Source organism: Harpia harpyja, chromosome 3 (genome assembly GCF_026419915.1).
Source record: "Harpia harpyja isolate bHarHar1 chromosome 3, bHarHar1 primary haplotype, whole genome shotgun sequence".
Classification (NCBI taxonomy): domain Eukaryota; kingdom Metazoa; phylum Chordata; class Aves; order Accipitriformes; family Accipitridae; genus Harpia; species Harpia harpyja.
The window spans coordinates 66,573,780-66,589,440 of NC_068942.1; the positions used below are offsets into that span (position 1 = coordinate 66,573,780).

Below are 15,661 nucleotides of genomic sequence, written 5' to 3' on the forward strand. Positions count from 1 at the left end.
TATAAGAACATGGAAGGAGATGTCTATGCTTAACAATACCTGTGTTCACTGGCGCTTGTGCTAATGCTAGTAGTTGTGCAATAAGCAAGTCATACAGCCATAGCACTGCTCCTCTATGTTACTTATAAATGAGAATCTAAAACAAAGTTAAAAACCTAGAATTTATGGCAAAGTGCCATTCAAGTACTTCTGTGAAAACTACTTTCTTAAAAGAATTATATAGTTGAAGACTGGACTGGTGATCCTGCAGACCCCTCCTGTAGCTCAGTGCTTCAGTTAGGTAAGTGAAGTCTGCAAACTTAGCATCATTTTATTACAAATGCTGGAACAGCTGCAACAGTTCATACCCGCGCCCCTGCTTCAGGCCAAGTGGCAGTAAAGAGGGATCATCCTCACCTCGGCAAGAGATAAACGTGACCCTGGAGTAACTAGTGACTCCCTGGCCATGCTGCAGCTAGATGAAATCTCTTCTCCTTGCCTCATCACTTTCCCTGAACAAACATTTCCAGCTTCAAGCTACAGTGTGGGACCCACCTCATCAACTGAGTGCCAGCCCTGGGTGGGGAAGAAGGGGCCTCTCTCTCATTCAGCTCACCTCATGTTGAAAGGGTGATCTAAGGGCAGGAAAACCAAACGGTGCCCTGCGGCTGCTGACGTGGCTGCACTGAAAGCAGAAGAAATGGGTGGGAGTGAGCCCAGACGCAGCTCTCTGCAGAGTGCACGCCTGAAGTTAGCTGAAGCATCCTAGATGTTAATAAAAGCTGTGAGGAAGATTGCCCTCGTTCCTCCCCTCTAACTCTTGCCCAGCTGGCAAAAGAAAAATGGAGCAAGCAGTTGGACATTCACCACGATAGGTGGGCTATCTCAGAAGTAGGTAGCTGGCAAACATGCAACCCTTTTTACATAAGAGCCTCAAAAATAGAAGCAAAACAGAAAAGGCTGCCTTTCCGCATCACTACATTTCTCAACTTTTACTTGACATCTGGAATTTACGCTTTTTATATCTGAAGGACTTTTGTGTTAAGTTCAAATGCGCACAAATTACAGAGCCCGAATGGATGTCTTCCCAGTGACTTCAAGTGGGAGCTGGACAGGAACCCAAAACTGCAGGAAATTTTCAAGTTAACAGAAGAAAATTACTCCAATTTAAGAGTTAGCATGAGGCTTCCAATAAAATATATATAAAGCAATGTTAAAAAAAAAAAATATATATAAGCCAGGTAAGTGGAGGTGGTTAAGCTGCAAAGTAAATGATACTGTTTTCATAACATACGTAAGGTCCTTTGTTATTTTACTCACCAAAATGAAAGTATTGTTCAAATTCTACAATAAGGAAGGACCTAATCACAGCTATGAGAAAAATAAAACCTGCTTACATGTCAGTACTGCCTGTGTCCACTGACATGGAGATTTCCTCTAAGGAACAGATCCTGCACCTGGACTCTAGCAGAAGTGTTAAGGGAAGCCCAGCCAAGCACCAAATCTGCTCCACTGTTTCTGGATTTGACGTTATGATTAGTTTTGTTACTACCTCTTTTAAGGGCTAGCATATTCAAAAACTTACTCCCCTCAGTTTTCACTCAAATTCCTTTTTCTGTATGGTTTTACTTAAGAAGAATAGCAGCTAACCAAATACATATCTTAGCTCTATTGATGCAATTATGAAACACATTTATTCTTACAGTAAGGACATGAGAAAACAGTACCTGTAAACTCTTCTTCAGATAGACGTATTCCCAGTTCCTAGAGTGGCCACTGAAGTTTGTCAGGATGACAAATGTAACTATCCTGAAAATTTGTGTCTTGATGTTATAGCTTTACTAAAGTTAATTATTATTCTTTTTAAGTCAAGCCTGATGTTCCTTTGAGGGGCATGAACCACCCAGTCATTGCTGCATTCTGAGCAGCTTAAACTAAAAAACTAAAAGGATCTTTATTTAATGCTATGCAGTTTCAAGACCATTGCTAATAAGCTGTACTCAAAATCTACAGTAAGTAGGTGCTGCTCCCATACTGGCAAAAAATGCAGTCACCTGCCTTTGAAGCAGAACCTTTATTCATTTTACACTTCGACTTCCTGGAGAACTCTGGATGCTTCACATTACTACCCAGCAAAAGATGGACCACTTCCTTTGAGACTCAAGTTTAGATGGCCATCCCTCATCTCATTCCTCCACAATGAACAGGAAGATAAATAATGGTATCTTCAACTATTTTTTTTTTTAAATTATTCTTTTCAGGCTTATTTTCCTGTAGAAAATTTGGGGAAAGGAAGTTTTCCGATTTGACCCACTTCCTAGAACTTGGTGGGTGGGAGCTGTGTTGTCACCCCCTACTATGGCTTACTAGCCTATACACTGGACCTTAAAGAGACTTACCCACCAGTGCCATCAGTGTCAGGGTGGAACCTAGAGGGGGGAAAAAAAAGAGCTGGAAAGCCACAGAAGATCCACAAGGTTCCTCAGGATTCTCAGCTGAGAATTGCTTGCTTCGTTACAGCTGAGACAAGGAACAAACTGACACTGTTGAAAGACAGGTGATTCGGCCCTCCTCCAAGTCCCAGAAAAAGGTACCGCCATGCCTGTCAGCAGTTCAGCAGGCTTTTCTCTAGAACTTAAGACAAAACACGTAGTAGAAGTTGCCCACTGCAGATGCCAAGAAACCAACTGCTGCATTAGGAAGTTGTCAAAAAAGAAGACTCCTGATCTTTGACTGGCAGGTCTGCCTCGTCTCCGTAAAACATAGACGTGACACTGGTGTGCCAGGCAGAACACTCTACAAACATGCTTTCAATATTCGGGATAAGTGAAATAGCAATTGAAAACAAATGGGAAAAATAATTAAAATCAATGTTATTAAAGTTGAGACTATTAGCTTATATTAACATGTTATTCTTAAAACATGCTGAATTGTGCAAACCTGTGTTACTGAACCCTTGTGCTCTGGGGCTTCCCAGCTCCAACAGAAATTTCGCAGGTATAATGGTCAACACAGGGATCAAATTGTAGCATGTACGCCATCATTTTTAACCTGAGCGTCCCTTAAGAGTCTTCACATAGCTATGAAGACAGTTCATTCATCAGAGGAAGGAGACAAGCAGACTTGTTTCTAAACAATGTCAAGAAATAAAGTTTTCACAAATTAGTTTTTTTATTTAGATTGAGACTGAGAAGTAAGTTTTTGTAAACTCTAGAAGATTCATGGAAAGATAAAGAACTAAAAACAAAAGCAAAAAAAGACAATACAAGGTGAACAGACCATAACTTTATTGGAGATATACTCAGCTACAATTATTACAAAAACTATTAAAGGTAATTGTGATCCATAAGGTGCAGATTGCAAACTTCTGCAGCATGATTACAGTATGAATGAATTACATTTTATGTCCCTTAAAGACAGCTGCAGCATGTGATGGTAAATATTTTATTGTCCATCAAATTATATGTTATTCATTCTACTTGATTTTAACCATCTTTTCAGTCAAACTATTTACAATAAAAATGCCTGCAATTTCCAATTCTTGTTCACAATTTTCTCTCCAACTTGCTGCTGCAGTAAATTCTGAGTGCATCTACAAAGCAATTAAAGTAGTCTGTGGTTGCCATTCAAATAAAAGAGGGAAAAAACCCAAGGACTTTATTGGATAAAATTTATTTTTAAGAAATGTAGTTAGCTTTGACAGAAGTTAATTTTAACTGCTAGTGGAGTATACTACAATGACCTCTAGATATTTGCTAACATAATTCAGATTGAGTTACAGTTGATATTTAGATTACATTTCATGGTCATGAACTGTAGTGTTTTAAACCTAATACAAAAGTAAAGAAATTAACTTTAACTTCTTGAAAATTAGAGCAATTGGAAAAGGATCAACGTCAGTAATTAAGTACCAAAAATCAAAATCCCTCTCGCTTCACTCGTGTAATAAATACAGAGATTTCCATGAGAATATTTTTGTAGGGAACCCCACCTAAAACATACAAACCCAGAATACTGTCAGAGGCAAGTGTAGTATTACAGCAGACCATGATGCTATTTGTAATTTTCTGATTACATGTGCTGCTGTGACTGGGATACAAAGATTTCACTGTCTAAACAGATAAATGCATCTAGCATAGTTATGTCATATGCAGTAACATAAACCCCACATTTTCCAGTTTATGGTTCTGTATTTGCTTACAAGGAGGAAAACCCAAACTCTGCAACATACATATAAGCACAAGATCTTCAGGAATGTAAAAGAATGCAGTTCCATTGATTAAAATGATACCACATCAGTTTGCACTAGCTGAGGATCTGGCACCTCATCCCTGGGCCACCACTATATTCCTCCCCAGCACGGAAACTGGTTCTTGTCCAAGTTCTGTACTCTGCAGTCACAACATACTATTGTGTAATGAGACTTAAAAATAGTAGGCTTTTTTCTGTACGGACTTTAGCAGCATCAAGCTGAACAAACACTTCAGAAGTCACTACTGGGCACTCAATATTCAGACCGAGCAGAGATTTAGTTGAGGTTGACCAAATTACTAGGGGCTGTCTTCTCACAAAAACTACATTATACACATAATATGTTAGTTTGTTCAGAGATAACTACTGGAGTGTCAGAGGTCATTCTAATTTTAATTACTTCACATAACAGTAAAATGATGTAGTAGAAAAACAATAGCTTTAAAATACAATCAAGTGTTGTTACACACCTTTGTTGTATTTTTCCACATACAGTAAAAATGCCACAGACATTACAAATGACCTATTTAAGTTGTGCAAGTAAATGACACATTGCAGGCATTATAATTATCTTTTTCAAATTCAGTAAATCAGAACAGCAGCAAGGCCAAACCACATTTTTCCTCTCTGTTAAGCATTTTTTTCCTTGAAATGAGGTAAAGCATGGTACCAAGTGCAATGCTTATTTGTGCTACATGAACAGAACAGCGCAAAAAAAGCCATAAAAATAAAAACGCAGCATAGTTAGGAGGACTGTTTAAAGTACAGTATAACAGGACTTAGATAAAAAAAAACAAGGTTCATGCCAACTAACCCCCACACTATTTATGATGAGCCTGTGTGGTTGCTTTTGAAGATGGGTTGCAACAGTCCGCTTACACTTGTGCTTATAGCATGTCAAGTGATTTCTATCCCAACCTTCAAATGATCAGATTTAGGTCTTTAATAGCATACACTGTCCAATATAAAATCATATCAACTGTAGGGTAAAACACACAGATGTATAACATGGAAACTAATATGAATTTTCTATCTCAAAGGATAAAAAATATTTCAATGAGGTCACACTGGAAAAAATTACGGCATTTAAAACGCATTTAAAAACGCATCAGCAGCAGAAACTACTTTATAGTCAGCCACTACACATTTCAGATTTCCAATTCATAGGCTTTATCTAGTAACAAAGTGATCATTAAACTATTCTGAAACACAGAGCAAGTTCAGTTAATTTTCTTTGCATCAAAACACTCTGTAGCACTTTACTGCTAACAATTACCTGAAACCCCTGAGAATCTATGACCTTGTAACAATCAGTAAGAAATTTTAGGCGTTCAAAGACTAACTTAAATTTTAGTTTTTCATAATGCAGTTAAAACTACTTAAGACTTTCTAGATGGTCTGATTTTATCTGCTAATTGATGTCTGGCCAGAAACACAGAATTGTTAACATTAGCAATCATGTATTTTCTCTAAGAAACTTCACTCCTACCACAAAGAGCGAGCTATAACTTACATCGGTAACCTTTTTTTTTTTTTTTTTAAACAGCTAACTCAAAGCAATTTACCTTTGAAAATTTAGACTGCATGTTTTTATGTTCCATCTCATTTACATTTGTTTTATACACATCAAGACTTGCAGGTCTTATACTTCCCTGTTATATTTTCATGACTTAAGTACCAAACAAATGCTAAAATTTTTTGTAAGCTAGTATTTTAATTCTCGGTCTGACTGCTGTAACAATGCTGCTTTCAAATAAAAGAATGGTCCTTTTTGCAGAATGAAAAATGATAGAGATAGAAAATATATGAACATTTGAAAACTGTATTTCAGAAAAGCTTAATGTCTACCCCTTGTCACTAAGGCATTTATTTTATTTTTTTGTTAAGAAAGCAAGAGCTGACAGTTTTTGTTTTGTTTTAGTGTGCATTTGTGAGGAAAGGAATAGGGTTTAAAAGCAGGAAATACAGTATTTATTTGTAATTTAATACGTAAGACACAGCATCAAGTTCAAACTATTGTGCTGGAAAACGTTAAAACACCTTGCTCTGCTTTCTCAAACTTCAAGCATAATTAACAGGGCAAAATTGCAGCAAACCTCTACTGATATTGGTGGGAATACGAGACCCACAGCTTTTTTAAAAGGTAAATTAAGAGGTATTATAGTTACAGTGCAAAAAATTAAAATTTCAAGCATAATATATAAACATAGCACCAAAACAGAAAAAAACAATGCATGCAAAAAAAGAAGGAAGAGAAAAGAAAAAAAGAACTGAGGTATTTAAGTGAAGAGTGCCTACAAAAATCTAATTAAAGAAGTATAGGCAAAGCCTAAAAAATAAAAGTATGATTCCCCCCCACCCCCAGTAGACCAAAACACCAATGAGCTAGTTTCTCTAAATTAAGGACCTAAATCACAGATGTATCAAAAGTACGGCAGTTATATCTCAAACATCAACTTTCATGTTATTTAACAGCACAGCTTTGGTAGGTGAAATATGCATGCAACTCTGAAAAGTACAGTAAGAAATTTACGTGGAAATATCTCTAAGTGTAAAGGTGCTCTGTTTGTTAAATACGTAACCAATTGACTATAAAATCTGCAGCATATTTTAGGTGTGATATGTCTAAGGTTATTTTGTTAGAGTGACAGTTTGCACTGTGCAATTATTGATTACTGTTTCCAGTATTGGAACTATCTAGCTTGCAGGTTTGTGTAAAATTGGAATTTTAGCCAAAGACCATATTTTGTTTATGGTATAAAAAAAACTGTAGACTAACCACCTCCTCAGAATTGTTAAAAATAACCTTATTACATATATATGAATACAATTTCTATTATAATCCTGTAATAAGTCACAGCTATAGTAATGAGTTGTACTGTAAATATAGAGCTGTATCATTGTAAAATGCGTAACAAAATGACGGGAATGTAAAACAGTTTGTTCCAAAAAAGATCAGAAATTAAAGATTATTAATGAGGGTTTATTTATTTTTAAGGCAAGAACCTTTTTTTATGCAAGACTGTGTGGCATAAGGAAACTGAAGTTTCATTCTACCAGTATGCCAGCCATTTCAATTAAAACCTGTCCCTAACAAATAAGTGCAATAATGATTGGGAATGCCACCTTAACGTAAAAAGATGACATGGGGGGGGGGGGGGGGGGGGGGTAAAAAAAAAAAAAAAAAAGAGAAAAAAAAGGAGAATACTGGCACACTTATTCTTTCTTATACCCAATCATCCAGCACAGTTTATCAACTGTTTTATGACTGGCACTAGTGCACAGATTGAAGAGTTTCAAGATTACTATATATAAATCTAGCAACTGCATTAGGCGTAAGCTCCCTGGCCTTCTAACACTAAGCAAAGCTTTACTGACAATAAAAGTAAACCAAAAAGACCTGACAACAATTATTCTGAACACTTGCTAAATGTCATCATTAAAGCACTCTTGTGATTAAACAAAGCAGAAGTGAGGAAAGAAGACAAGATTGTGTTTGCGCAAAAAACTATAACTACAATTAGTTCCAAAATTTTATACATGTTAAATGTTTTGTTATCTATTCTGTTATCAAACAAACTTTAAATTCTGTCTTCCAATTTGTTCCTCTCAACATCAACATTTTTAAAAATTTGCTTTATTTGTATGTGGTTTTTTTCCCCCATTTTATTTATTTTTAAGAGGAGTCTCAGCTGTTTGGGACCTGAGGTTGATTTGCTTTGAGGCTTCGTAGTGCTCTTCTCGCAGCTGCAGATTTGGCAATCCTGTAGCTTCTGCCAACACCTTTAAACTTTCCCTTTCCTACAACTTCCACTGTTACTCTGACCTTTCCATCGTAAGTTCTTTCTGCAGGACTGCAAAAATATACAGAAGAATTACTTACTGCCTAGGCAAGTTAATGTGAAATAAGAGACCTACATTCTCCTTTCTACAGAAGTTAGAGCAGTATAGTTAAACAGAAATAATTGCTTTTCTCAGAAAGTTATGCAAGGAAAAAAAAAAAATCAGTGAACATAATGATCATGCTAGCTGCTTAGTGCAAAAGAGATTAAAAGTAATTTGTGACATTTACAAATCCTCAGTAGTTTATGAAGCACAGCTTGAAAACATTTTATGGCAGTGTCTACCAAAGGAAGTGTATTCTTACCTAAATTTGGCTGTCTCTGGCTCCATCTCCAGCAGCTCTCGCACTGGGGAACGGGGCACATTAGCAGAAAATTTTTCTATTTGGAAAAAAATAAAAACAATTTTTTTTAAATTAGCTTTGTTCTCTTCATAGCAGATGGCACTTAATTTTTAATTTTTTTTCTGAAAGCTCACAATACCTATTAATGGCCTCATCATTGGATAGTACACTTGCCAAACCATTTCCAAAGACATTCCACTATCCATATAAATGGCACCAGCAAGGGACTCAAATATATCCCCCATGGCCTTTGGTACTTCAATGTCTTCCTCTTTTTCTTCATCTTCTTCAGATCTTCTGAGCTGTTTGCAATTAAAAAAGCCAGGGGGGGCAGGGAAGAAGGGGAGGAGGAGAAGAGAGAGAAATCATTGCTGCTTTTAAAATAAAACAAAGAACTTCAGAAATGTAAGCTCTCTTACATCCTATCCTGAGCTGCTCCTTTAAGTTTTTTGACAACTTTCCACAGTGAAATTGTTCTTTTATTCCCCAATGAAATCAAGTTGCTGGATATATCATTTTTCAAATGTGAAAAAAATCCCAAACACCATTGCGTACAAAGACCTTATATGCTTTGTGAATTCCTCCTGTAATAATTCTGTAGGATTTCACCACGGGTCTGTTTTTTCCAATAAGAAACAGACTTGGCTCTATCAGTTAATACTAGAAAGCTACTCATAACAAAGGAAGAGTTCATACATTAAACATCTCCTAGAAGGAGACTTTAAAATCTGGAAGTCCAATCTCTGGATGAAAGTCAGATGTACCTTTCCTTACCTCACCTCAGAAGACAAGCATGAAACAAGCATTAGTAAAATAAGCCATTAATAACTGATAACCAGCAACATCAGATTGAACTAAAAGGCACTTAGGTATTTTTTTAAATGTAGCAGGCAGTGTTTTCTTCTATGCTACTGATTTAAGACAATAGTCTATTCTCATTACTAAAACTAAACTTTCACTGTATGTCTTAAAGGTCTCAAGTTAATCTAATCCTTTACTAAAAATACCTCAAATACATATAATATACATTCACCTAAGTCCAAACAAAGCAACCTGAAAACAAAGTTTTTGATGATTCCTCTGCCTAACGAGAAAGAAGCTTCTGTCAGTCTTTTCCCCCAGCAGCTACCCTCTCACTCCATTTGGCCTCTATTTGGGGTTCAAAACCTGATTCAGTCCTCTTAAGAGTAACCATAATACTTCATAAACTGGTCCCACCCAATATTTCTACCTAAAATAAATCAAACAAGAAGTCACACCTGATGCGTACACACTCTGAATGGGAATTTTGATGTTAAAAAACAAATTCAACTGTTTGAATAGCATATTTCATGCAAGAGCAAACTGAAGCACTTTTGAGTTATACTTAAGTAACAGAAGGAGAGAAACTAAGGGCTATAAAGCAAGGGACAACAGATGTTTCAGGAGTGAGATTTGCAAAAAGAAAAGCAGATGACATGGAGACACACATGGAAACCAGTCTAGCTGGCATGAACTGCAGAAACAAAGACTCTTGCATTAACTCTGATGAAATAAGAGTTTCAGTAATTCAGTGCCAGACCAAGATAGGGAGCAGGCGTAGGGAGATTGAAACAAGAATTTTATTTGAAACAGCTATCACACAATTTCGCTGCAACTTTGGTGGAAGTTTCTAGGCAATCGTTTTGCATACTAGCAAAAACTGAACAAAGCTAAAAATCACTATTATGAGCTCTTAAAGTAAGTTTTTAGCCTTTTCACTCATATTGTGAAGAAAACAAGACGGGTAACAGAGTTTGATCCACTGATGTAAAATAATTTATCTAAATTTCAGTGACAAATTTCTCAATGTTTTCTGAACTTTCCCATAAAACATATGGATTTCACTCTGCAACAGAGTGCAAGGGCTGTAAACACATATATGCAACTGAAGTATTTTGATTCCCAAGCTTTTAAATTGTATACCAGAAAGAAAAAATTACTAAAGACAAAAGTAACATGTTTGTTTAGCATTGGAGTATTCTCAGACGGAGTGTTTTCTAAAGGATTGGTCAGTTTTTCAGAAGACAAACTATTAGGGATGTCTATTGGATAACACTTTTAAAGAAAGGATAATAAGAAAGTCCATCTCATCCAGGACTCTGATTAGAATTTGACTCTCAAGGCCCTTGCTCTCATACATTTTCTGAGCAGCTTATCTAAATGAGTTAGTTTTAGTCCATTCTCCAGCGAACAGATGTTCATTATCATTAGCTTTCCTGCATAGCACAGATACGAGCTGTGTTTGCAAGTCTTCAGTTAAACTATTTTTCAAGTGGCTTATTTGAAAGATGCATATAATGTTTTTCTTGCTAGCAGAGATAAAGCCTTTAGGAGCATGTCAAACACCCTGGAGTACAGTGCAATGACACCTGCTCCAGCAGAAATCAGACAAAAACGGTGGAAATCTCTGTCAGTGTGCTACATTTAATAATCCCAGCATTGTGCCAAGGTACTATTGTTCATGATGCTGCATGGATATCCTATCCTGAGTCAGCATCATGTGACTTTAACCCTTCATCACAATTTTATGGTATAGTAGTGCTTCTAATCTGTCAGTAAAGAAAGCAAGCTAAGCGGTTTCCCCCCATCATTTTGTTCTAACAGCACCACAAAAGCAAAATAGTGACTGAAAACAAGTGTCACAGAAAAATCCAAAGGCAAACTTGTTTCAATTTAATTACTTTCTAAATGCTCTTATTGACTTTATACTTTCTGAAGATTGTATTTTACTTTGCATATTGCATACTTTATTACTGGGAGCCTGCTTCTATGGCTACCGTGTGCGTAAAACTAAAACATTATAAAAATCTGCATCACACTAAGAAATCCAGTGACATGCTTCAAATCAGATACTGAACACAGTTCTTCTACTTCCACTAACCTCAGAATCCATTCCTTGCATTTCATTCTTTTCCATTTGAAACTGCACAAAATCATCAATAACATGAAACAGTTCAGGAGAGACAGCTTTGAAGTACTTGTGGTAGTCATACTTTACAGCTAATGATGCAAAAATGGTATTATTGACTAAAGCAGATCGTAGGTCAGTAAGAACTCCTGGAGAGTGTTGTCGTGGGTCTTCATAAAGGTGCTTGGTTATGAGGTAGTCCAAAATTGCATCTCCCAGGAATTCTAAGCGCTGGTAACAATCTTAAAGTGTTGGAAATAAAAGAATGTACAACACCACAATTAAGTTTAACACACACATTCTTTCCAGGCCCTTCTGGACGAGAGGTTTGGTATGCTGCCATGTAAATTCCACAAATTAACCAATGCTCAGAGAAGACAATCTGTTTTTTACAACAGGTATCTTTATGTTTAAAGAGATTATTATCGAATTATTAAAAAGAAACCAAAACAAAAAATAACAGAAAAACCAGAAGTTATATTTAATAATAAAGCCGCTTTTGAACTAAATGTTAATTTGTCAGGCTAGCAAAACACTTGTGTTTATAATCAATTAATGTTTTTACTCAAGATCTTCACATTGTGCTGAGAAACATCAAAAAAGTAAAATCAAGGGGTTCCACCAGCACGCTGATGTAAAAACAATAACAATTAAACCTCAAAAAAATTAATAAAGAAAATCAATGTATTAAAAGCAGGGGGAACATACAATCTGAGATTTTTCATCTAATCTGCCACAGATTTAGAGTTCTCAAAAAGCACTGAACAAAGATTCCCATTCAGAATGGGTCTTTTAAACTGGAAACTAAAATTGCCAAGCCTTTGCTGTTTGGAAAATTGACAGAGGACATGGGAATGGAGAGCTATGGAGGTCTATTTTTAGAATACAAACAAAAGCAAAAAACCCTCTTGAAAGCAAACAGGGATAGGTAGGTAGAGAGGGAAGGAAAACAAAATTACTACAAAAGTAACATGAGAATGAAATGGCTAGTACTAAGTTGCTTTTATAGCAGCTGAACATAAGATGCTGCCAAATCTCAACTGCTAGCTACTCCTTAAGAGAAAAAGTTACAGGTAACAGCAATTCACAGTTGTCTTACTTGATAAATAGAAATGGAATCAAAAGTTTCTGCTACCAACAACGTAATTTCATCTAGACACCATACCTCAAGCTTTCTGTTTGTTAGTGTATATATATAAAAAGAAATCATCTACCTTGTATGTTTTGTGAAATATTTGTAAAAAGTAAATATATACGTGGGTAATATTACCTAGAATGAAAAACCAAAGGACCATTTCAGTGTTTTGTCAGAACTGTTTCTCAATGTACTAACATTTCAAAATGACTTATTTCTTTAATTAAAGCAGAGCTTTCTTACTCCTTGGAATAAGGAACCAATTCACTACAGGGAAAATTCAGACTGCTGACTGCACAGGAATTTGCCATTCGCTTCAAATAGGGTTGGAATTTTACCATGATTTGTTTTTAATCGCATATTACCATAGGAAAATATTTAAAGTTTTAGAATGAACAAATACTAAATTAATTAGTATAAGTAATTCAAGAAGATTACAGAAATATGAATTTGTACTGCTGTAAAATCTTTTATGAGATCACGTAAACATTAAGCAGTTAACCTGAAATTAATATTTAGTCTGATTTAGTCAATTGCTTCAAACTTGACTTTAAATATTTACTCAATAAAATGCCTAGACTTAAATTAAACCTTCCAATTCACAATTTCAAATGGAAGTCTCTGTATTTTACTACCCTACAGACTATTCAGCTAATAAAAGTTGTACAGTCCACTTTTAAACTTCAGAAGTACAGTCAAAGGGTAATATTCTTGGGATTAAATTATGGGACAAATTTGCTTAGTATACTTGCAAAACATGATCACTACTTCTAGAAGTATACTGCAATTTTCCAGAGTTCTACAAGAAATTATTGCAGCTAAATGAGGATCTAATGTCAGTCATATACAACTAGTGATACAGCATCAGAGATGAAAAATGCTCCTCCTTCCCAGAAATTGATTAGGCTTTGGTAAATCTTCTGTCTGTATCAAGTCAAAATATGAATAAATCATTGAGATACAGCTTCAACAAGTATCCCTCTCTAAATAAGGGGCAAGATATTCTAAGATTTTGTATTCAGAGACTATTGACTTCTTAAAGTAACACATGATGTCTAAAAAAAGACTACGTATGGGAACACAACATATACTGCTTCTCTTGCATTTACAATATGGGAAAAAAAACCTAGTTTCTTTAAGACAACTTACCAGTAATGGTATTATAATGGTACGAGGCATGAGTAAATGCCTGAAGAAGATAAGCCTTGTTCTTAAAACTGTAGTTTATTTTCTTCTCAAAGTTTTCAAAACCAGAAATAAGGTGATTTAGGGTTTTTTCAGCATCTGGGTGATCAAACATACACCTCGGTGGAATCTTCAAACAGCCATACTCCAGGTCTTTATACAGACAAGGCTCTGAATTAGCTACAGAAGCAGAAACAGAGTTTGGTGAAAGACTTTTCTGCTCACTGTTACTATTCTCTCTGGTAGCACACAAAGTGCCTTCCCAATCAGTCTTTTTAATTACAGGGAGCACCTTCAGCCCCAATGAACACAGGAAAAGCTGAGCAGCTCTTTCACCACAGCTGGTCAGATAGCAGCCCAACAGGGCTTCCACACAGTCGGCAATACTTTTGTCAGCAATACACTGCTCTGTATGCAAGTCATATGAGATAGACTGTTTTCCTGCATCAACACCACAGTTTTCTTCTGATGGATTCCAGAAGCCCACTACAAAATCATCCTCTTCAACAGCCTTGCTAGGATCCAGGTAGCACATAGCATCCCAAGAGCTATAGTCAAAATCATCAAAATCTGATGAAAACTGAACATTACCCAGGGATGACTTTTTGGGTGCTTTCCATTCATAGTTTGAATCAGTGGTTGAAAAGTGTGAGAGAGAAATTTTCTTCACAAAAGCCCCTGATCCCATTAGCATATTATCAATAAATTTGATATGCTCCTGATCATACTCCAGAAAATCATCTTCAAAGTCTGTTTCTTCCTTGGGTAACCTCCACATTAGGTCTTCATCCTCTTCATCATCATCATAATCATCAGGTTTACCATTAGCCAACAAGTTCTCCTTTGTCTATGAAAGAACACAAAAAATATGGTACTGAAGAAGGAAATGAGAAACTTTTATTCCAGAACTGTCAGAAGAGTAGCATTTGAGTAGTGTCTGCACAATACAACCTCAATTAGCACTAGCATTCTAAGACTAGAATAACTGTCTTGGAATAAAACCCCTTTATTACTAACCTATAATAGCATATATTCAACATATAACACATGCTGCATTTCATAGGAACTCGTGCTTATACTTGAGTGTGATGCACATACAATTAACTTTAAATCCACTGAAATTATACACTTGCACACCAAAGTAAACAAAAGAAAGAATTCTACATTAACAAATTCAGAGAAGTACAAGAAACAGTTCCTGGATGCATCCTTCTCCCTAGCTGCAAAGTACGGCTATTACAAATGTCGATTCAATGTAATTTTGAAGATTCTTTCTACATCCTTCTATGGCAAATACTAAGGGACCAGCAGGGTTTACTACAGTCACAATCACAATAATCTCAGTTTTGGGACACACAAACGGAAAACGCATTCAATGAAAAAACTGTCAGAACTTCTTTACCCTAGTTCAATAATCATCATTTGAAACAGCAAAATACATTTTTCTATGCTCTCAAACACGGTTAGCTGCAAATGAATTCAGTCTACTTGGGAAACTAGTAGAAAGTAAGTGTAGTGAATCAGTGTAGGTGATTTTTATATTACAGATCAAAACCGACAGTCTAATACCAGTTAGTTGGCAAGAATCTAATGCTTATGTGGGTGACAGTCTTGACTGCATGTATTGGGGATTCAATAAGTGATCTTGCTTCTTATTAGACATTAGATATAGGCCAATTTTTACTTCTGTAAGAACCACAGTACAAGCTAGTAATTCTTAATTTTTACAAATATGAAATCTCTCCAGTTTGTCATACATTTACTATCACCAAGATTTCAATATAGCAGGTCTAAAAATGGAAAAGTAGAAAAAAGGCACGCTTCTGTAGTATAGGTTTTTGATGTTTGTTTTTAAACTGAGTGTTAACATATACATTAAATCATGAAGTAGGATAATATCTCAATACAACAACAACTAGTATGAATCCTATGTCCTTTAAAGTACACACTTGTTTAAAGTTTGGGGTTTTTTCAGGCTATACTTATAGCCTTCACT

General features: G+C 35.9%; 1 protein-coding gene across 6 annotated transcripts in view; it reads right to left on the bottom strand.

Moving 5' to 3' along the window:
- Positions 1 to 3,244: 3,244 nt before the first annotated feature.
- DICER1 (dicer 1, ribonuclease III) overlaps positions 3,245 to 15,661 on the bottom strand; it is a 73,913-nt gene continuing 61,496 nt past the window's right edge. For 5 of the 6 annotated variants that reach the window (XM_052783070.1, XM_052783071.1, XM_052783072.1 and 2 more), the window contains exons 25-29: positions 13,630 to 14,512; positions 11,319 to 11,587; positions 8,556 to 8,718; positions 8,378 to 8,453; positions 3,245 to 8,084 (exon numbers count right to left, since the gene is read on the bottom strand). In XM_052783070.1, coding sequence (XP_052639030.1) covers positions 7,919 to 8,084; positions 8,378 to 8,453; positions 8,556 to 8,718; positions 11,319 to 11,587; positions 13,630 to 14,512 — 1,557 coding nt within the window. In that variant the 3' untranslated portion in view covers positions 3,245 to 7,918. The other variant, XM_052783074.1, reaches the window with a different exon arrangement.